The sequence below is a fragment of the Haliaeetus albicilla genome, chromosome 13 (assembly GCF_947461875.1).
Source record: "Haliaeetus albicilla chromosome 13, bHalAlb1.1, whole genome shotgun sequence".
In the NCBI taxonomy this organism is placed as follows: domain Eukaryota; kingdom Metazoa; phylum Chordata; class Aves; order Accipitriformes; family Accipitridae; genus Haliaeetus; species Haliaeetus albicilla.
Window position 1 is genome coordinate 27,529,836 of NC_091495.1, and position 22,041 is coordinate 27,551,876.

A 22,041-nucleotide genomic window follows, 5' to 3' on the forward strand; every position below is an offset into this window, starting at 1 on the left:
TTAATGGTGCTGTTCTTGGTTGAAATGTTCCTGGCATTGCTATCAAACCCTGCAATTCCTTATTGTTGTTGTCTGGTGAATTTGGATCTCAGCAATACTTGCTTGGTAGAACCCCTTCAGTTGTTTTACTTTCAGGTTTGGTCTTGCTCATTCCCACTATTATAATAGTACATCCTCTTGTGGGTCAAAAGCATCTTCTTCTCTACCATTTCATAAATGCTCTCATCCAAAGTGAAATAGTCAGGAGGAGGAGGCAGATATATTGGTAAGATAAAAGTAAACATTTAATGCCACTATAGTTTGATTTTTTTTCCAGACATCATATTTTTGACAATGTTTCACACCTCAGATACCACAAAAGGGATATTTTTTAGCCAGCAAACAATAAACTTTACAATTTTAATGGCAAAAGGCTCAATGCATTTGTTGACCAACTTGGAAATGGCTGTGACTTTCCACATTTTGAACTTGTCCTCATGCTGTTCTTTCTTCTTCTTTTTTTTTTTTTTCCATAAAATTTAGTTGATAAAATATATATATATCTACTACTGATACATCCTCTTCTGGAATTACCCACTGGTGGGACCAGTGTAATTTCTGTATCTATCAGTTTGTCTTCTCCTTAGCTCTATTTTATACCACTGTTATAATGAGAAAGAACATAGCCACGGACAGCGTGAAATGGACTTAGCAAACATACACTTCAATGCATAGCACTTAGATAAGCATTTCCAACCATGATGTGTAAATAAATTATAAAATACAAGCAACTCTATAAAACAAGAACATCCTGAGTTTACAAATAAATTATATCCTTCATACATAGAATATGATGTGAATGTTAGTAACCAGCAGTTTCAGCTATGGGAGGGAAAGAAGTAAAACTTAGAAAAGTTAGTATCTATGCATACATAAAACATATATGTATGTGTGCTATATGTAAATACTCACACACATACATATACAATATAGAAGGTGAATACATCCATATCTATATTATAGAGAGAATATGTAATATAGCTGAAACTGCCTCAAGCACCAATTTATTACCATTATTATAAATTTTGCTCAATACTTAAGTAGGACCACTCAAAGTAAGATGGTTTTGGTTGTGTTTTATTTCCTGTCCTATTTGAAGGTGGTTTGAAATATTATAGACGAATGCTACTATTTCACTTTCAGCACCTCCATTCTTTGCAGAATCATCATGCTCTTTGTGAGCTTCAAAATGTTGCATAAGTGAGCACAAGTCTGCAGTCTGTGAAGCTGGTGGCAAAATCCATACTGACTTCAACGGGGTTAGGATAAGGGTGCTACATTTTCGAGGGAAACTGATATTTCTTTTTTTTTAAAGCTTGCTTGAGAAGGAGAAAGAAGAAAAGATAAAGACAATAATAAAATGGTTTATTATGTCCAAGAGCAGGTATGGAAGCTCAGATAACCCTGGGATGAGCGCACAATAAATGCAAGAGATAGAGATTATTAACTTTGCACTGACAAATCATTCACAGTCTTGTTTGCCATAGTTATTTGGAAACCTGTTTCAAATCTTGCGATAGCTAGCAATGGCCAGCCTTGCGTCTCCAAAAACTGCTGCGTGTCGCCAGTGCAAAAGCCTATGGAGTAACAAAACAAAAGACCATGAGGACATCAGGATTAAGCAAAGTATGTCATCCATCAGTGGATTTGAGAAACAGTGCCTCTCTGTAGAGTCATCATCCACTCCTATCAGTATTTAGTGATACGAATGCTTTGATCTCTGTGGTGAGCTGGTACATCCCTGATGCTGTGCAATCGTCCCTCCCATATGAACTGGCATCAGAGGGTTGCTCAACCTCTGGTTTTATGAGAATCATATTTGCTTCTGCAATGCAGAAGCTTCAAGTTACAATTTTACAGCTACTAGGACTAGACAGAAAGCTTTATCTCATAGGCAGCTGAGAGTCCAGGCTTTCAGTTGATGTAACTATGCTGTATGCCTCATGCATATGCAGAAATTGTTGCATTTAACAGGATGATTGTAAAATATCTTGCCTTAAATTCATGACACCCTGAAATATAGAGTAGTTCATTTGGATTACTTTTACAGGCTTTAACATTTCAATGACAGCCTCTACATGGGAACTGCAGCAACTTGGCTTTGTAGGCTGAAGAACATGTGGAAGAAAGGACCTTTAAAAGCAGCTTTCAGAAGTGTTTCAAGCATAAGTTTTCCCTATAGTGTGGCATAAGTCAGCTTCATCCTGGTGAGTGCAAGAAGTTTTACAGGTACTCCTTGGAGGAGGAAGGGGGAGTGATGTTGATGCCCTCACTACTCTGCTATAACTCTCCTGACTCTTAATGCAATTGTGCCTCAGTTATACCAGTGCAGGTGAGATGAGAACAGGCCCAGTAAAGACCTAAGAAAGGAGAGCCCAAGTATCGGTTTGCTTCCTTGCCTTTCTGTGAAACAGTATTTCAGAATACTTAGATCTGAATGAATTGACAAGGAATTGTTTTGAGGCAAATACATGGCATGCATGGCAGGAAAAAAGACACGTGTTGTTATGACAAACGCACCAGGAATTAGGCATCTCCCACACCTTCTAGGATACAACGTGACCCAGCACCCAGTGTCAGCAGGTGTGCGAGCGTGGCTTTCTGCCCACTCTGAGAGCTCACACAGACCCGTGGGATGTCTGAATCCAGATCGCAGCCAAATTCTCTAGTCTAAGGTCTCACTTGAATTTGTGGCAATAAAGCAAGTTCAGTCCCTTGTATAAATAAGGTTCACATATGCCAAGATGAGCAGTTCTCAGAATGAGGGCCCAAACTGTCCCCCAGCTGCCCATGCCTGAGCACAGCAGTGGGGATGCGGAGCAGTGGTGGTATTCTGCAGCCATTACACAACCCGACAATGAAGAACTGTGATCTCCTGTTACGCGTGTGAACAAAGAATTAACCTTCAAATCTAATTACATTAACATGTTTCCTACTAAAGCTGTCCCAGGGAAATAAATAAGATTGATTTCTGAATATGCAAATGATTCAGCATTACATTCACGTTGCTCTTGTGTATTTTGGGCAACTTGATGCCTTTTAAAAAAATCAGCATAAAAACAGCATTACGCTGGCAATTGCTTAGAGTGGAACTTCCTGGATGACTTGCAGAAGTTTATGGATTTTCTGTAAAATGCTGGCTACCGTAGACTAAGATCAATTTCATAATAAGGTCCTGATGCTTTTAATTTTCTCTTTTGAAGATATTTGAAGTATAATAATATAAATTCTGAAGTAAAAAGCTATTTTCAACAAGAAAACATTTCATAGATGCCAAATCTCCACAAATTTTCCTTCCCTTTTACGCATTAAGCCACCACAACTCCTAAAATATAGGGGCACATTCTGAAATGTACTGACACAAAGTCAAAAAAGAGATGAGTATGGATTTTAGGATATGAATAATAGTATATGATGGGAGTGCTAATGGATACTCTAAATCCTCAGAAATAAAATAATTGTAAGGACTGTGATTCTGCTCAGTTAGTACATAATTTGCAGTATGCCAAATTCATCCTTGGCATAATCCATTTGATTTCAAGAATCAGTTTTGGTCCATTGGGATAAACAAGGCAAACATATGCTCTTACTGTTTAAAATAATGGCTAGAGATAAGAACTTTTTGCTATGCTTCCTCATCTACAGAGGTACCAAATCTAGACACAATGAATAATTGAGTTAATGATGCTGAGGAATATTACACATAATAGATATTTTACAATAGCTCTGAAATGTGTCCACTTGATTTATAGGAACATCATGACTTTTGTCTAAGTCCCAGACTATGTGAGAGGGCATCTCTTGTTAATAATGCATTCTGTGCATGCACCATTTGCTAGGATTTCACTTTCCTTCTATCAAGTGTATGTTTAGTTTTACCATTCCGCTTGCCATATACCATCTCACTGCAGGTCCCCAGGGAGCCCAACATGCCCATTTTGGGCTGCTTGTTTTCAGCAGAGGAAGGACAACATGTCCCCATTACTCAATGACCACCCCCCAGCAAATGCATTTTCAGAAATGCTTAAGCTTAAAGAAGGCAATATTTAATTTCATGTGCACAACTTGAAGGGGGGGGGGAGGTGTTCTTCCTTGAATGTGGGGACACAGCCTGGGAGACAGGCTTAGCGCAGTGTCACAGGTGAGAGCGGTACACGCCTGCCTGGGGATGCAGGGGTGTGAGAGATGGGAGCTGGCTATGAAAGTCTCTCTCCTGTGTGTAGGTGACCTGGCAGCATGCGTCTGGGGCTCTGTGGGACTACGCCCATAAAGAGAGATGCACTCCATATCCCAAGGGTGCTAGGTCTTCATCCAGCACAAAACTGCAGGGGAGAGTCCCATGGCTCTGTAGAGCTGTACTGAATTCATGGAGCTCTGCGGAGAAAAGATGGCCTCAACAGAACCAATATGTAAGAAGTGCTACTGAAATAATTACAGAGAGAAACAAAGCTAGATTGTTTGGGGTTTTTTTTCAGAGGTTTTTTTTTTGCCTGGAGAAAGAAGAGGAGAGAGATCAGACCTATGTCCTTAATACTTACTTGGAATATGAGCTTCATGATAGGAAAATGCTGTGGAACAGACTAGAAAGCAACTTTCATACGGGACCTTTTTTCCCTCCAAGTAATCCTATAGCATGTAAGAAGGATCTTCTACAAAATCCAGTGGCAAGGCTAATAGAATGAATGAGATTTGTTATTACAAGTTGTAGAGTATTAAAAGAAAATAAAACTACATAAATTCTATTTCTATCTTTTTTTTTTTTTTTTAAAAGGGGATTTTTTGCAGCTAACCACTAGAAAATCTATCAGTATTTTTGTAGGGTTATTTTTCCATTGGGACTTGCTGCTTGGGATATTGTAAGATGGCATTAATATGGTGGTGCAGGTGAAAGAAGAGATGCATTTAAGTACAGCAGTAAATTGATGCATATTGAGTATAGGTTAAATGATGCTCTTATTTTCTCACAAGCAACAGGAGGGTAGCACAAGTGTATGTGAGAGGGATTTTTATGAATGGGCTTATTTCAATATAGAAGAAGAAGAAACGTAATTCAAGAAAATAATTGTTCATGCCCATATGTAATTAAAATGCAGATTTTGCACATTTCTTTAAGAAACACAAAGGATGTTCCTTCCCACATACTGTTTTGTAGATAAAGAGGCAAACAAGTAGAACATTTGAATGTGCATTGAGGCGCAGACCCTTGTCCTTTTGATGTCAATGTGAATTTTGCCATGGCTTCAGTACTGGAGAGTTGATAAGGAAAATGCTATAGCCAACATGCTTGAAGTGCTGTATCCACTCATTCATGACTTCTGTTTATTTCCAGACACACTGAGCTGAGCAGAGCCTGCAATCCTCAGGTACATCTGTGACTATGGACAGACTGGGCCAGGGACCAAAAGCTGCCAAAACATGTTTTGCAGTGGTATATGTCAAAAAGAGGTGAAGCTAAATTTTATCAGTCATAGTCTCAAGAAAGAAAGACAGAATAAATCACTCATTTCTGGACTGATAAGCATGGGAGCCCTCAGTCTAAAGAGTAATTTTCCAGAAGTTATTAGCACCAGAGAAAAGGGTTAGGACAGAAGTGCCTCCTCATCCATAACTCTAGCCAGTATGAAGCTAAAAATACATGAAAAAGAAAACAGGTTATAGGGGTTGGATCAAATGGAAGTGATATGTACTTCACAGTAATGTCACCTCTCCTCTCTCATACATTGCAGAACCTACAGGCTGAGAAAATTACTGTATCCTCCAGCATGTAAGATAGTACAGAAAAACATATAAGCAAACCTTACTCACTGCTAGAAATATTTTTTGTGTGATCTGGGAAAGCTGAATTTCTCTTTGAGTGGCCTTACTCTGGTAACAAGAAAAGACAGTTAACATTTATTCATATGTTGTACTGATTAGGAAAGATCTCTACAAACACAAGTTACTTAGAAACAGCAAGTCTGAAAACACCAAGAGAAAAACAAGCTGTAAATACATTTCAAAAGTGTGTTTGTTTTTTTCCTTTTTCTTTTCTTGACTAGCACCATCTGTACACAATAAAGTATGAACATAAATGTTTGGATAATAAAGATTTGCAAGGCACTTAAACAGTTTTTCTGGATAGGTTTTCTTTTAATGAACCTCTCAATGGAAGTCCTACAACCACCTTTCCTCCTCCCTCAGCTAATGCAGGGAAAGAAGTGTCTTCTGCCAGCAGTTCTTATTTACAGACATGTCCTTAAAGGTTCCTCAAAGTGCTCTTTTAGGCTAAGAGAATCAACAACCTTATATCTCCATTTTTCATGCTCGTCCTGTTTTTTTTAATACTACTCTTCTGTATAGTATAGCAAATCTCTCATACACACAGTTGAGACTTGACTCCAACCTTCATCCTCATTCTGTTGTCTTTGGGATGCTGTTCAGAAGGGAAAAGGAGGATGGCAGAGATGCGCATTGAAATTCTCTTGAGGTTCATACTTTATCGGTGTCTAGAGGTGATGTCAAAACAGGTGATCATCATGAGATGGGCCTTGCAGAAGTTGACACGGTTTTCCAAACGCTCAGTCACACACTCCAGGGCCTCCAGGTATTCCAGAGAATCCAGCTCAAATACCTGCTCCAGATCAACTGTGGGAAAGAAAAGACACGGATAGGAAAAGCAGATAAAACCCAGTGCTGGTTGGTGGGAGAGACAGAGTAATTCAAGTCTTCAAACCCATCAGTACCGTATAGAACATTATCTCTGGCTTGCCGTTGTAATTAAAAGTTGCCTTTTCTGTTTAAAGGCTATTAAAATGGCACAGCTGCTTGCTGATAGTGAAAAATTCTGTTAAGATTGCATTGGATGCTTTTTTGAGTGATATGATCTGCCATCCTCTCCAGAACTGCAGGTGCCTTTTGTCGCACTCCAACACTGTTAAGCAAATGTTGAATGCTAAGCGTGTACTGACTCTCACACATTCTGCTGACCAGAAAGAGATTTAAATAGGTGCTGTGCCCTGGAAGGACAAGTCCTTTGCTGAATTCAGAACTCGGAGTTAGAAACCAACCTCCAATCTCCTTGCTCCTCACACCTCTCCCTATTCCATGTGATTCTCACTAGACCTCTCAAGAGTGGCAAGGGAAGGCGTACACATCAACTATTCCAACATAGGTGCCCATAGCTGCCAGAGACCAGCTGGCAGCAGCTTCCATGGAAGCTGAGCGTGAGATACGTTGGCTGAGCCAGCACTTCCCATCTTATCTGGTCCCTGAGGTCTCTGCTGTCCTTGAGGCTTTCTGCATTTATCACACTGGAATCAGAAGCAAAGGCATCACACAGTAAGCGGACGGCAATGTATGGCAAATTCTCTGCTCTCTTTAAATCTGTCCTTTCTACCTCTCTTCCTTAATAGCATTCCTGAAACATACACTGTGGTTGTTTTGCAGGGTGTACCAATCTAGTGCTAACTTATGGCAGCTGTCAAAGGAAGAGTTAGGATGCTCTAAGAGAACACACCAGCCGACCTCCTTTTATCACTTGCAATTATCCCAAATAGATTGAAAATATATTTTTTTTCTAGAACTCTTTGACATGAACTCATCTGATTACTAATACTAAAAATTGTTGTAGCATTAGTGCAGTACTCTTTATCTTTTTTCCTTTGAGGTGTTCAGGTTCTTTATCATTTGAATGTGAATGCCCTTTAAGCTCTCTGAACTTTACACATCTATAGTTATAACAAATGGGCCAAATTCATTTCTCATGTAAGCCCACTGGTGCCAAGGGACAAGTTTGCTCCACAGTGTTATTTTGTGGTAGAAGAACAGATTTATAATATTGCTCGTATGTCTGAGTGATCTGAGGCCAAAAAAAAAATATCTCATTTTCAGGAGCTGTGGACTGAAACGCGTGAATGCTAATCTACCAATGGCAATATTCACCACTACAATGCTGTACCATTTCAACATTCAGCTCTCAGGCAAAAAAGGATTGTTCAGTTCTACTGTCAACATTTAATAAGAATTATAGCGACTAGTTATAGAAATACAGTCAAACTAAAAGTTGCCCTTAGGTCATATGTCAGTTCATTTTAGTTTACAAACACAGAGTAGCTCACATCTCATTCTTAACAAACATTTCTGCTCCCCTCCGTCCCCCCATTAAATAAACCAAAGGGCACCTATGAGTCCAGGCAATGAAATGACGTCCTTACATTCACTGAGCCATTTATTAGGATCCAGCATCAGGTACTGTTTGGTCACCTCCAGTTCTCTCATTAACCACTCGTACTTGGCCTTGACCTCAGCAATTCTCTGTTGGCGATGCTCCAGGATTTTCAGCTTGGCATTGAAACATATTACCTCCTGCCAACCAGGAAAAAGGAGCAGGGAAGGAATAGGTGAAGAGGAGAAGAAATAGCCAGATCCATTCAGTCAAATGATCTTCTAATCAATAATACTAACAATGAGCCATTTACTCTGGAAGTATATGAATCACTGCATGAAATCATCCATCATCTGTTTTATTTTTATTGCTTTTGTTTGGGTTTGATGCTTTCCATCAGTGAGCTTTGAAGACTTTGCAATGATAGTTAATAATAAACCATAATAATTAATAACAGGCAGCATCTTGAAATCAGATTAACTGTAGCAAAACATTTCTGGTTTTTGTCACTGGAAGTTTGGCTAAGAAAATCTAAGCTCTTGGGAGAAGGAAATCCATGGCTTGCTGTATTAAAATCCTAAATACATCTTTGTGCTTGGTGCATGAGAAATGCAGTAGTCATATTATAAAATAAGAGAACTGGTAGCAATATAAAATTTAAAACATCCTTTAACAAAAGGAATATGTTATGAAAAGCTCTAGCAATTCACAATCGTTAATAAAGAAGATATATTTTCTGTAAAGATATGGGGCACAGTAACAGCACAGGGTGCAGTGCTGTCTGGAGACACCCAGCCTGGCCTCCCATGACTTCTGTGGGGTGGCAGCCATCAAGACGTGCAGTAAATGAGCCCACAGTGAGGGCTGTGCTGCTCTCGCTAGTGTGGGAGCAGTCCCAATACCAGAACTATCCTCCTCCAAGACTGTGTGAAGGTCTCAACACTATTCTGCCTTCTGCTCTGTAGACAAATCTGCTGTGTGGGTGAAGTGCAGTGGAAACCCCACCCCACCAAGTGATGTTTTTCTCCATACAAAATCATATCAGAGAACAACATCACAAACAGCCTAACCAAGTGGAAGGGACTAGGAAGAAAAAGTGCCTTAAAATAATAATAAAGTCTACATCCACAGCTACTCTAAAATTGGTGCTATTCCACCAACTTCAGATACTCTTCTCAACCATACCTCTCAAGAGCTGACCTTTACAATTCCCTGATCTTTTAGTAAATTTGGAGGCCTGAGGTTGGCAGGAACAACTTTGTTCGAGAGAAGACATTAGCTATCCTGAAAACAATACCATCAAAGTACTTCAGGCACCACTGATGCCTTGAAAGACATATGTGACAAGATGCTGAAGCACAGGAACCACCAAAACTGTAAGCTAGGGGCAAAAATGCAAGGTACCAATGTCTGTTAGCTGCTGCAGAAGAAGACATAACTTAGGTCATAACTGCTCTTAAATGAGATAATAGGTTTTGCTGCCTGTTGAACTAATCATATACAATACTACACATTTTTGACTGCATAATCTTAATTCCCCCTCCTACACTCTCCAGGAGGAGGGAGACACATTACATGGATTGCACTCACCTTGCTGTCCCCACCTCGTCGCCGCTGGAGCCTCTCCACATCATCTATCTCATAGACTTTGATCTCAAAGGGCTCCCCCAGCCCCCTCTGCCCACTTCGCAGGGGCCCATCCACCCAGCGGACCCCGGGGCTGTTGGCAGGCTTCCTTGCTGGGGAAGCGGTATCAAGTGATAAAGCTGGAATAAGCCTCCGTCTCTGTGAACCTGCGAATACAGAAAGTGCCATTTCATGTTAGCACAGTTATTGCCTCTCCTTTCTGCTCCATCTGCAGAGATGTCTACAAACTATACATAGTCAGCCTTCTTACACACAGAAGAAAATGGAGCGAAAACCCAAGGGCGCCATGGAAGTTGGGGTGAGCTGTAGCTGCAATGTGCTGTACCCACTCACCATAGTCGGATCCTCACATGTTCTTTGGTGCCTGACTCCAGGATTTGATCCTCAGAGGGCATACATACCCTAAAGTTTCCAGAGCTTGTGCCTGCTTCCCTTTGCTCAGGTCTCGGTATGTACAGGTATGCCAATGAAGGACCAGAGCAGCAGGTTGGAACTGGTCTAGCTTTGCCTTCCTATCTCTTTACTGGTACTGGCTCTTACAGCCTAAGGACAAGCATTAGCCAGCCTCTGCATAGACCATCTCCAGGGGAGGTGTGGGTTTGTTTTTTTTTAATCACAGCACAAAAAGCACTTTGATACCCAAGTTCTTTTACTATGCTGGAGTTGAGTGCCAGTATACCACCACCTAGTCCCTTGCATAATGCCACTGTAGGCTGTGTAGAGCAGTAAAAAAACTAGAGGGGCCAAAACACCTGCAGTAAGTACACCCAAGCTTGGTGGTTGCCACCGGAGTTGCACTAGCCTTGTCTCTGTTCAGTAGAATATTCTTCTAAAACATTTCCCACTTATGCACTTACTGCAGCACTGGTGATGGGCAAGAAAGCAGCAAGAACGATGGGCTGGCAGAAGAATTAGTCACTGTGTCTGCTTTAATACCAGGGCTCGTGCACACCCATCCTGCTTTATAATACCAGCACAGTGGATGGGAGCACTACAATAGCTGAAAATGTATGATGGTTGATAAAGCCTATGCTATACGGACATCATCTGCCATGTGAGTTGCCAAGTCAGGGCCTAAGGTAAAGCAAGGGAGAAAAAGTACATCACTGGCCTGATGGCAGCAGTAAGGAAGCTGAGCATATGGTTTGTTGGGAGAAAGAACAGACACACACAAAAAAGAAAAACAACTGGTTACATTTCCTTGCTTTGTTTAGTACAATCAGAGCTATGTCTGGGTTTAAAAAAAAAAAAAATTTTGTAGCTGACAACTCCTGCAGGGTCTCCCCTAGAAGACAGCAGGAATAGAAGGGATGGGAGAAACCAAAACCAAAAGCTGGAGCCAGCAAGTTTGAATGAAACTATTAAATGACTCCCTTGGCTGCAAGAACAAAACTGATGCCAGCAGGGAAGGGATGCAGAATGATCATGCAGGTTTTATTTTAAAAACAAGATAAAATCACTTAGAGGAATCTCCAGCACTACATTTATTGAAACTTGCATGTAAATAGCTTCAACATGTCTGCCAATTTGGTGCTTCAATGAAAGCCAACCCCCCCTCCCCCCTGAAAACAAAAATATCTATTGATTGCCTAGTTTTTGGATTCACAAGTAACAAAGCATTGTCTAGTTTCATTCATGGGAATCTGTTTCTCTGCTGACTTTGCAAACTATCACATCTTATCCCATTGATTTCTGAGCGCAGCAGTCTGTGCTAGAAACCAGCAGTTAGTAACCAGTAATTAACCTGTAAATGCTAGCTCTAAAATGGATGAGAACGGTCTATCTTGCTGTCTGTCTGGAAAGCCTAGTGTACAGGCTTTTATTTGAATGTATCTGAGATAATTCTATGCAAGAAAAGGAGGGCACAGCCAAGGCGGATAGACAGGGAGCTCTACAAGGCCCCTGTATACCAAATGGCCTAAGATCTGGACTGCCCATCCTGTGACACCTATCATAGTTGTATTTACTACTCGAACTGCAGCCCAGCAAAAAAGCCCATGCCAGAACAAATGAAGCCTAACAAATACCAGCAAGAAGGAGTTATTTTACACCTGTGGTACCAGTCAGTGGGAGTGAATGTCAGCATTCACTTACCTTGAATGCAAATCAGTTAATCTCTACATTAAAATGCCTGATCAAGGGACCAATCAGATCTTGACAAAAGTTAAAGCAAGACCTGACCCATTACCATAGCTAAAAAGGGACAACAACAAGAAAGACACAGTTTGGGAAGACCACAACAAACTGCAGTGCTAAGGGTAACTCGTCAGCAATGCTAGAGAAAGGCAGCCAAATGGTGAGAGCAGCTGCTTACTTGAAGGGAGGTGAGACAGGGTGACGGACTATTAAATTTTGTTACATGCAGAGAGAGATTCTGCAATGGGCTCAGCCCCTCCTGGAAAACGGGCCCTCCACTTGCTTAGATGTGAAGGGCACTGAGTACACCCCTAGTGTCACTCAAGAAAAACAGGATTTAGGCATTAAACGTTTTTTTAAATACTTTTTAGGCTTTTGGCCATGGTGTCTCACAGGAGCAGTCCTTAAAATTTTGTCTGAGTGTAAAAGCAATCTCTCTCCTACCTTTGCTGCTCATCAACTTTCAGAGCCAGCAACACTTACAAGCATCAGATCTGACCTCCTGTGTAATGCAGCCAAGTGCTGCTAATTCTTTTTACTTTGTGCCCTGCATTGATGGTCACATCTCCTTTCCCGCCATGCCTACAGACTAGCTCTGGCATTTCAAGGAAGCAGTGGAGCAGACTGGAAATTCCTTCTGTCCAGCTCTCCCATGCATGGCTGAACTATGACTAAGGTAGTGCCTTTTTCTGTGGTGTTTGATTTTCTTCCTTTTTTCTTCCATCTTTCTTTTTTCCCCACTGTGGCTGTTTGTTAACACCACCTTCTCATGTAGTGGGGCACTTTTAAACCATCCCTGCTGGAAGAACTGCCTCTCCGACCAGAGCTAAAGCCCAGGCCTGAGACACTCAGGGGATGGCTCTGATTCGCCTTGCCATGAGAACAGCATCAGGCTCTTATTTGGAGCAAAGCAAAACAGATGTCACTACGGTTTGAATTACAGGGATGATGGTAAATGTTTTTGCATTTAGTTCCCATTCATATCCATTTGGCTCAAGGAGAAACAGAAGCCTGTGGTCTGGAAGGAGGGCTCCAACCTAGGGCTCCGACTAATAGCGCTTATCCCTCGGAGAAGAGGCAGCAGAGACTATGGTAGCGGCAGGAGACATGCTAACATGAGCTCATTATGTTTTTCTAGCCAGAGCTCGCACCTGGATAGCCTGTGGGTTATCACAAAGGGAGGCTGCCAGCTCTCGGTGCACCAGGGCAATGCAGCAGGGCAAAGCCACCTGAGGCAGGCAGACTTGCTGCCATCTGCCCAGGGGCTCCTGCGGGACGCGGAGGCTGCCTGTGCAAGTCTCCCTGCCCTATCACAGCGGGTACGTCCATGCGTGAGGCAGAGGAGAAAGAGGGATGTGTTTTTATCTGAGCCTTGAATGCTGACTCAGGATGATTTATCTGAGGTTTAGAGCACTTTGGGGAGAAATGAAATGAAAGATCTGCATCTTTGCAGTGAGGCAAAACTGAATCTAGTCTATTCTAAACATGCACTGATTAATAGGCTGCTTATTAGCGCAGGTACAGAAAATAATGGTGTCTTTTGACAGGAGACTCCTGCCACTGACCTCTCCATTTAGCCTCTGTTTTTTCTGATTTCACCCTAACTGGGATCAGTAAGGAGATACAGGCAAAGCAGAGCTTCAGGGTGAGTGTCACAAAGCAGCTGACAGCTTGATCATCCGTATCCACACGCAGACACAACAATTAAATTGTTAAAATGAATAGTATTGCATTTACATAGAAAATACCCATTTGAAGTCCCAAATTTATTGGGAGCACTTGATGGGGTTAGGATCTCATAAATTTTGACTGTATAACAAATAAAGTGCTTTGTAGGAATTACAGCACATCACTCCTCTACTTCCCTGCACACATCTTATGAAGGCAGCGATCAGCTGGGGAGCTCAGCAGAAGCAGCTCTCAGCAGGTCCCTCCCGCCTCTGCCCCATGAGCTGGGACTGGGGGGGCACCCACCCTGCCCAGCACCTCAGCAAACCGGCTGACCCTCCCTCCACATAAGTGGGATGCATTCCTCCATTAAAAAAGAGAAATTTATACCAAAAATCGACCTGAAAGAAATCCTGTAAGCTGAAGCCAGGACAGAATAATGACACTTTCATTTATGACCATACAACATGTAAAGCAACATGCCATTTGCTAAATGTCTCAGAGGATATGTTGTTCACTTAGTTTGAATTTATCCACACTCAGAATAACCGCTCTTCAGCCTAGCTTGAGTATGAATAATCAGACTATGACATAGCCCTGAAAATGCACAGAACACAAGATTTGCTTTTGCAACAGATCTGTTGCTCTACCTTGAGCTATAGGTTAAGGTTTGGCCAGGTTAAAAGATAAGGGGAGTTACGCAGCAATGAGGGTGTGCAGTGTGAAAGCAGATCTGACTGAAGAGTGGCACTGACACTACAACATACTTCAGCAAAGTCCAGCGAAGCCTTCAGGTATCAGAAACACAGACCAAGCCAGCTAGGTATGTAAGGGAAACTTTAAGGATAAGACGACTCATTGACCTCAGCAAAATTGCCCCACTGCATAAGGATGTGTGCTCATAAAAGTATGTGTTGACCAGGGCAGAAACTATAAGAGGTCTGGTTTTGGTTAAGTACTGTGTATTTTGGAGTGTTCCCCTTAGATTCCTTCCAAGCACACATTCCAGACTGAGCATCTTTTCTGTGAAAAAGGTAAAGGCAAAAAGTATAAATGCAAAAATCTTCATGAAAAGAAGCCTGATGCATATCTCTTCAAAGCAGGATACATCTGAATGGGATGCAAAACAACTGCTGTCCTAGAAATTTTAAGGTGTTTCAAACAGAAAATGAAACTGTAACTTGATACATCATAATTTCAGAAGTTTATAGTGTGTGCTCAAAGGCAGGATGTGGAGCCAAAGCTATTCCCCACTGCGCTTTGCGCTTAATGTTATGGGAGGTAAAATTGCCTTTCTGTACAGAACCTGTTGTTCAGCATTTTGTTTTTTCTCAGTAGACAGTCAATCCAAACTCAAGGCGATTACAAAAACCAATGCTGGCTAAATAGAGCAGTACCCCTAAGCTCCCACCATTCCTTCTGTGTCTTCATTTCCAAGAAATATTGTGCTTCCAGTAGCAATAGCATCAACCTCAAATGTGGCATCAAACTGTTTGCTTACTAGGAAAGATTATCTGTCCTGTTCCCCCTGCTGCTCCTCACCGTCTGACAACAGGGCTCCTGCTTTGTTTGAGTTGAAAACACAGTGCTGACTTCTCCTCTCATTCCCATTTCCTAATGTGATCTGCCCTTACGGGCAATTGTCCATGACTGAATCAACTCCTCTCCATTCCTTTGACATCCTTTCTCCTTGTTTATTTTATAGTGCACTTTCCCCTGTGCAGAGCACATATAGCTATTCACTCCTTGGATTTTCATAGAGTTTGCAGAGTTCCCTTCCCAATTACTGAAGACATTGCAAATGCTTTCAAGTGGAAGGCCACTCTCATAGTGTGGAGACTTCACCAGAAGTATTTAGGGGGCCCATCTTGAGGTCAGTACTACAAACACCAAAGAATTCAGGCATTTATTGCCAGAAAATCTAAACAGCATTTGCTCACCCTGGCAACTCAGATTACATAGGAAGGACCATGTTGCACCTCAACACCTGGAATAAGAAGCACTGACAGGATCCATCATTCGGAAGAAAATCTTCTACGTCCACCTCACTGTAAAATAATTCAGTCTGTATTCTGTGTTGACTTATATGCAATCCTGCTGTTGTGAATCAATAACAAGTACAAGGACACTTAAGGCTAGAAATCACTGCTTGTTGTACACAGGAATAAAGCAACCCTTGTTTATAATCTTCCAGCCATACCTATACTAGATATGTTGCTTCCATACCGGTATAAGGAACATGCTGAGGTACAGCCTACTCCTAATTTTTTTCTACCCACCCAGTTAATTTCTTAATTTTGCTTCCTGAATTACTGTCTCACTTTAAAAGGAGCTTTTCAAGGCAGTTTAGAGCTGGTGAATGAGCACTGCTGAAACCAGATCAGGAAGCAGCCCTCCTGCAGCGTGGCAGGTTGACAAGTAATCAGGGAGATGCTCCAGGGAAGATGCACATCACAGGGGGTGAGTTTTCAGCACCCATGATCCCTAGTAAAAAATGACCAGAGTCTCTTCCAAATACTTGTCTCACTACAGGCTGGATTTTGGTTTAACAGGTATTTGTCAGCATTGTGGTATTATTTAAGGAGCTGGTTATTGTTGCTACAGTACTGCACTAAATGGCTGCGCCAATCGCTTGGGCAGCAAAGGCAGAGGCTGGAGGGGGAAGGGGCTCTGCAGCCAGAGCATTAGCTCCCAACAGGACAGTGGTGGAGGCATTCCAGTGAGCTAATTCTGTGGCAGTGTCAGGAGCAGGTTTTATTTACACCCAGCCTAATGGTGTGCGACTCAGTCATGCATGTTACATGGAGCCTTCACCGTGCACAATAGTCGGCTGCCATTTCCTCTATTAAATCATTCCTATGTTCATGTGGCTGAAAGCTCAGTGCTGGCACGCAGTAGTCAAGCGTGTAAAAAATGATTACTCTGATCCCTTTCAACACAGATTTGCTGCCTGAAATGGCCTGGCTTTGACCTGGGAAAATCAATGCTGTTGTTTTAATGAACAAAAAAAAATGGGAGCTGAAGCCCATACTTCCCTTCCCTCTGCTCCTCCCAGGCCTGTCCAGCCAGCAGTTACATGCATAAAGCGGTCGCTTGCAAGCAAAGAAGCTTTTTCCTGTATAATTCTAAACGTCCTTTGTCATGGTAAAGGTATAATGCAGGGTATCAATTAGCTACCATCACTTGTAAGCAAGTTGAAGTAGAAATGCTGGAGATGCCCTACGGCTTTTTGATACAAAGGGCAATTTTCAGCTCCCCACACTGTGCCTTAGGCAGTCTAAACATGAACCAAATTCCTTTTCACTTGGATTCAACAAGAAAAGCTCAGACTCTTTTTGTTGGTGTTTTGTTTCATCATTATCATTTTGGCCACGTTTCAAAATGTGATGCTTTGCAATATTGGTTGGAGATGGACTTTCATAATTTACAGCCCGTGGATTCAGCCTCTGTTTTTTCCTGCTGCTTTCATAGGCAGGGCTAAGTGCTTCCAGAGAGTGAATATGTTTGAATATAGAGTTTTCAGGGCTTTCCAGGAACCTCTAAATCTCCATCTTTAAAACCATCCTACCAGTGAAACCCAGAGCACACAAGTAAGAGAGAAAAACTGATTCTAATTGTTGATAATTGTTGTCATGTCATAACAGTCTGTCTTTTTATTAAAGTGTTTAAAATCATGTAGCAATTTGCTCTGCTTTGGTGGTGAAACTTAGTACTGAGAAAGAGCCGCAAGGAGTCATGAAACTTTACTGCAAAAGCCATAAAATGCTGCAGCAGGAATCTCTAATTATCTATAGTCAGACAGGTTCCCCATGCAAAGAAGATTAAACCATGTGCACAAACACACGCACCAATCCTATCCTGGACAGACAAAAGCAGGGTCCTGCAAGTGCTGAGATACACAACACCAACTCAGGGCACAGGTTTAAACTTTAGGAAGCCAGCATTTGGAAACCTTAATTTTCACCCAGTCTCCTTTCTACTTGGCCTTACTTTCAATAGCATCCCTTAGATTTCTGTTTTCTGATGCTCACTGGTACTCCATGTTCAGGAAGGCTAAACTGGCCCAGACTGATGCAGGGCACTTTACACTAAGGACTTTCTCCCCTAAACCTCACCTCTTTGGCTGTCTCCTTCCTTCCCACATCTTCCTCTCATGCCCGAGTCCTGGGTCTTTGTCCCTGTGAGTGGATCTGTGCACACCAGCCAACAGGCAGCGGTCCCCACTGGTGCGTTACGACTGCTGCACACTGCTTGAGCCACAGAGCACTGCCCTCAGTGTTTCACCCTGCCAGCACCTGCCCCAGCACTGGTAAGGCTCCAGGCTCAGACTCGGCCCCAAAAAACCTCAGCTAGAGAAATCAAAGGAGACACACTCCTCGGCAGAGGTCCATCCCATCTCGGCAGAGCGCTGCAAGCAGTGATAGCCTGCAGCCCTTAGGTCTAACTCGATTTCACATGGGAGTGGGACTCTCTTAGGCACCCAACCCTATTCCCAAAGGCATCAGGAAAGAAAACAGCCTCAGGAAGATCTCTGTGGTCTGGGATACAAATACAGCTTTGGTAAAATGGAGTTCAGTCGGAATGCATCTCCTGATCACATACAGGAGTACGTATTATGAAAGCACCCCTCTCATTGCCTTTCCATTGAGCACCACTGGGCCATTGAACTTGAAATTTCTGAGGAATTAAAAAATAACATATAATTGGTGCTAGTGATGACTGTACAAACTATGCCCTAACACTTCAGTGCCCTGCTCAAGACAGCACTGCCTACCCAAGAGAGAGGAGACTAGAGCCAGAGCCAGAAATGTGGCTGAGATGCCAACTGTTTCTTACAGGGGAAGGGCTAATGGAGCAAGCGAAGAGATCAGAGAAACCATAGTTGCACAGATGCTTGCGGGCAGAGAGGGAGGAAGCGCCTGTCACAAAAAGAAAATAACAAATGAAGCCTTTCTCTCCAGTGCTCGGCAAGGGCAGGGAGGATGTGCGGCCAAGTCAGTTGGGGTTGAGGATAGGAGTCAAGGGTGCCTGTAATTTAACCCTGGATCTGGCTCTCACTTAATTGTAGGCATTGGGCAAGTCAGTAAAGTTCTCTGCCTTCATTTCTCCATCTGTAAAATGGGGTCTGGAATAACAGTTACACCACAGGGTGGATTAAAGAGCAGCTGTACAAAGCTTTGAAATGTACAGCCGTAGATCAGGGCTGAATAGCTCTGCTTCTGCCATAAGCAGTCACTTTGGGGCAATATATGCTGCCATGATGTTATAGGACCAATGTTAAATGTTAGAAAGATGGGAATGTTTATGAAATGGATAGGTTAGCTTCAGGGGAAAGGCTTATGTGCTTCATGATGTAAACACACGATTTTTCAATAGGTACCAGAATGCAAGAGGCAAATTTTTTTATTATTTTATTTTAGTTTTGTACACACAAGACTGGGCTGTCTGTGAACTGTACAGGTACCCAGGCAGAGCCCAAAATTTAACCAAAGGCTAACACAGAAGGATATGAACTAGCTTTATCTTTCAAAAGCTGACAATGTAGGTCTGATGCTTCATGTATGACATCCAGGGCAGAAGCACCTACACATACAAATAATGCACTTAAGAGCATTGAAAGACAAGATCTTAATCTCGAGAAAAAAAATGATGTCTCTCCAATGTGTCAGAACTTCAAAAGTAATTGTGAGATCTGACAGGGCTGCTGGTGATTCTCTTAAAGAGTCTTTATGGCTCCTCTTACAGGGGCCTTGGGCTGATTCATGTTGATCGTGTCTGACAGCTAGCATTTCTGTTAATAATAATCATAAATAAAGTGGACAAGGTTGCCTGACCTGAAATGAGCATATCTATAGTGCCATATCCATTACAGCACAGTGGATCTGTGACCGCAAATCAGGAAAGGTCCAATGCTCTTGACACTATGTATTAAAATAATATCTGTCTTTTAAGAGCTCAGAACCTTTGTCTAGTATCTGTTTCATTAAAAAGTGTTCCTTAAGAGAGAAAATTCACACTAGAACAGACCTATTGAAAGGAGATATTACAAAGGATGAAAGATTGCAAACCTTTGCGGTTTTTTTTGTTTATTATGCAATAAAAATATATTTGTGAACAGCTCTAGTCTCCCTTATATCTCAGCTCCTCCTGCATTGAAGTCATAATCCTGGGTTTATGCCATCATAAATCCACTGACATGTGAAAAATTATACTATTATCAAACACATCAAAACAGAATTATGATTTCACTGCTGCAGGACCAAATGCAAACAGGAGCTGGGTTATAAGAAAGGGGTTATAAGAAAGTGAAGCCTTATTAATTTCTGGGCAGTGGTTTGCTGCTAGAGATATGGAAGGTAGTAAAGATTTTTTTTTTAATTTGCATAAAACTTCCGGTTGTACTTAAATACAATACAAGTCATTCAAAACAATATAGGAATTACTTGCTGATATGGAGAATCACTCAAAAGTAAAGTATCAGAGATGATACACTGGGAATCTCTCCACAGCAGGTGACAGGCTGAATTAAGAGAAAAGCTTTGTAAATTAGTTTGAGGGAGGTCAATGTGCTAGGCTATGCTGAGCCCACCAGCGCAGGCAACTTCCACGGACACAGGCCCTCCACTGAAAACCGTCCACCCCAGAGATTCAGGTCCAGAAACAGTAGATATCTGCAACATTGCTGACCAAGGAGAGAGAAACTAACCCACACAAGAAATTAGAATAAAGAGATTAATCTGTCGGTCAGCCAAAAAAGCTGTGTTTGGTGAAAAAGACAGGTCAGATGTTACACAGCAGTAAAAAAGCACCAAAGCTTAGACTCCTCACGTTCCCTGCTAAGGAAAGGTTCCTGCTCGCCCCCTCACTCAGTGCCTTTGCGTACCTGCACAGCACGACAAACCAGTGTCACTGCTCTGCCAGGTAGGCTCAAGGCTGGCTAGACCATGGAAAAGCCTCTTCTCTCCAGGTGTCTTCTAGACTGCTACAAGAGCAACCTGAAACCTGAGTCTCAAACAGTCCTCTCTTCATAACTCCCTTTTCATGGCCACTGACACAACGTTCAGTCCTGCACGGGGGTTATCAAAAGCCAAAGTTGTGAGCGAAAATATAACTCTGATATAAAGTACAACACACAGATCTGAAGCTCTTCTGCAATTACAACACAAAGACAATGTTTTTCTCAGTCATATCTCCAGCCTTGTCCAGCCTTTAATGTGCTATCAAAGCAGAGAGAAGTGAAATGAAACAACTAGTTTTATGAGCATCGGAGTAAACAAATCCTGGTCTTCTACTGATTTAGGTTTGGGATGAACTCTGATGTCTAAAGAAACTGCAGGCTCTGCCTGAAACTTTTCTCAGAGTATATTTTTAAGGTATCTCCCCTAGGCAATGGGGCATGTCCTCTAGTGTCTAATAAGGATAAATCTACACTGCCATTTTCTTTCTGTTCCCTCATCTGCACAGCTGCCTGTTTTCACAGAACTTGACAAATTTTTCCATCTGAATGTCCTGTGGAAAAAGTCCATATTATATGGGCAGCTTCTCCACAAGACACAATCCAGTTGTCAGTATATACCCACAAACGCCACCTCTGTGAACAGCTTTGTTTTCTTTTTGCACAACATACAAATCTTCCTTCTTTTTCTTGCAAGTTACTATTAAAAAGTTTATATCTGAAAGCAGCTATTAGAGGAACAACTCCCCAGAAAGAGGAAAATCAATTTATTACCATGTAAACTGAAGGGATAGGAAAGAGATTTTCTCATAGGATGCAAAGATAACTTCAGAAAGATTATTTCATTGCTTGGTCTGTGCTTGCACTGTGTAGAGTGATCACTTTCAGATGCATCCTCTAAACAGGTACAATCAGCCATGCACTTATGGATATGGCTTTAATAGCAATATCTATTGTATTCACATCTGCGCTGCACATGTTCTTCCTGCTACCACAGTCAAGAGCATAAAGAAAGGGAGAGTTATGCATTATTCAGTTCGTTCATGGCAAATGAATCCCAGAGGTGAGTATCCTAGCAAGTGAAATGGCTTGTGAATTAGGAACACTATGAGAATAACACATTTTGGACAGCCAGCGCTACTGTAGGGTAAGTAGGATGCACTACATACCTGTGCACACCAGTTCCAACGCCAATGTGCATTTTTTTCAAAAGTACGCTAGGCAGGACTCACACTTCAGGTTGGGAAAACAGCACCCAGGAAAAAGGCGAGGTAGCCAGCTGATGGATGTTCGTCATCCCTGCCTTGCAATTTTCTGAAACACATTCTGCTGGGAAGATGTACCAGTTGCAACTGCACAGACTCTTGGCGTGACCCAGGAGGCTCTTGCTATCTAATTAAAAAGTCCTGATGTAGTATGAAAGCTACTGGGGATTATATCAGAACAAAAATGA

At 42.0% G+C, this 22,041-nt stretch overlaps 1 protein-coding gene across 1 annotated transcript in view; it reads right to left on the reverse strand.

Moving 5' to 3' along the window:
- Window positions 1-260: 260 nt before the first annotated feature.
- The window catches only part of KIF26B (kinesin family member 26B), a 315,800-nt gene continuing 294,019 nt past the window's right edge, over window positions 261-22,041 (reverse strand). The window contains exons 13-15 of the mRNA XM_069800600.1: window positions 9,773-9,975; window positions 8,232-8,382; window positions 261-6,663 (exon numbers count right to left, since the gene is read on the reverse strand). Of these exons, the coding sequence (XP_069656701.1) occupies window positions 6,515-6,663; window positions 8,232-8,382; window positions 9,773-9,975 (503 nt within the window). The 3' untranslated portion in view covers window positions 261-6,514. The remainder of the gene's footprint in view (window positions 6,664-8,231; window positions 8,383-9,772; window positions 9,976-22,041) is intronic.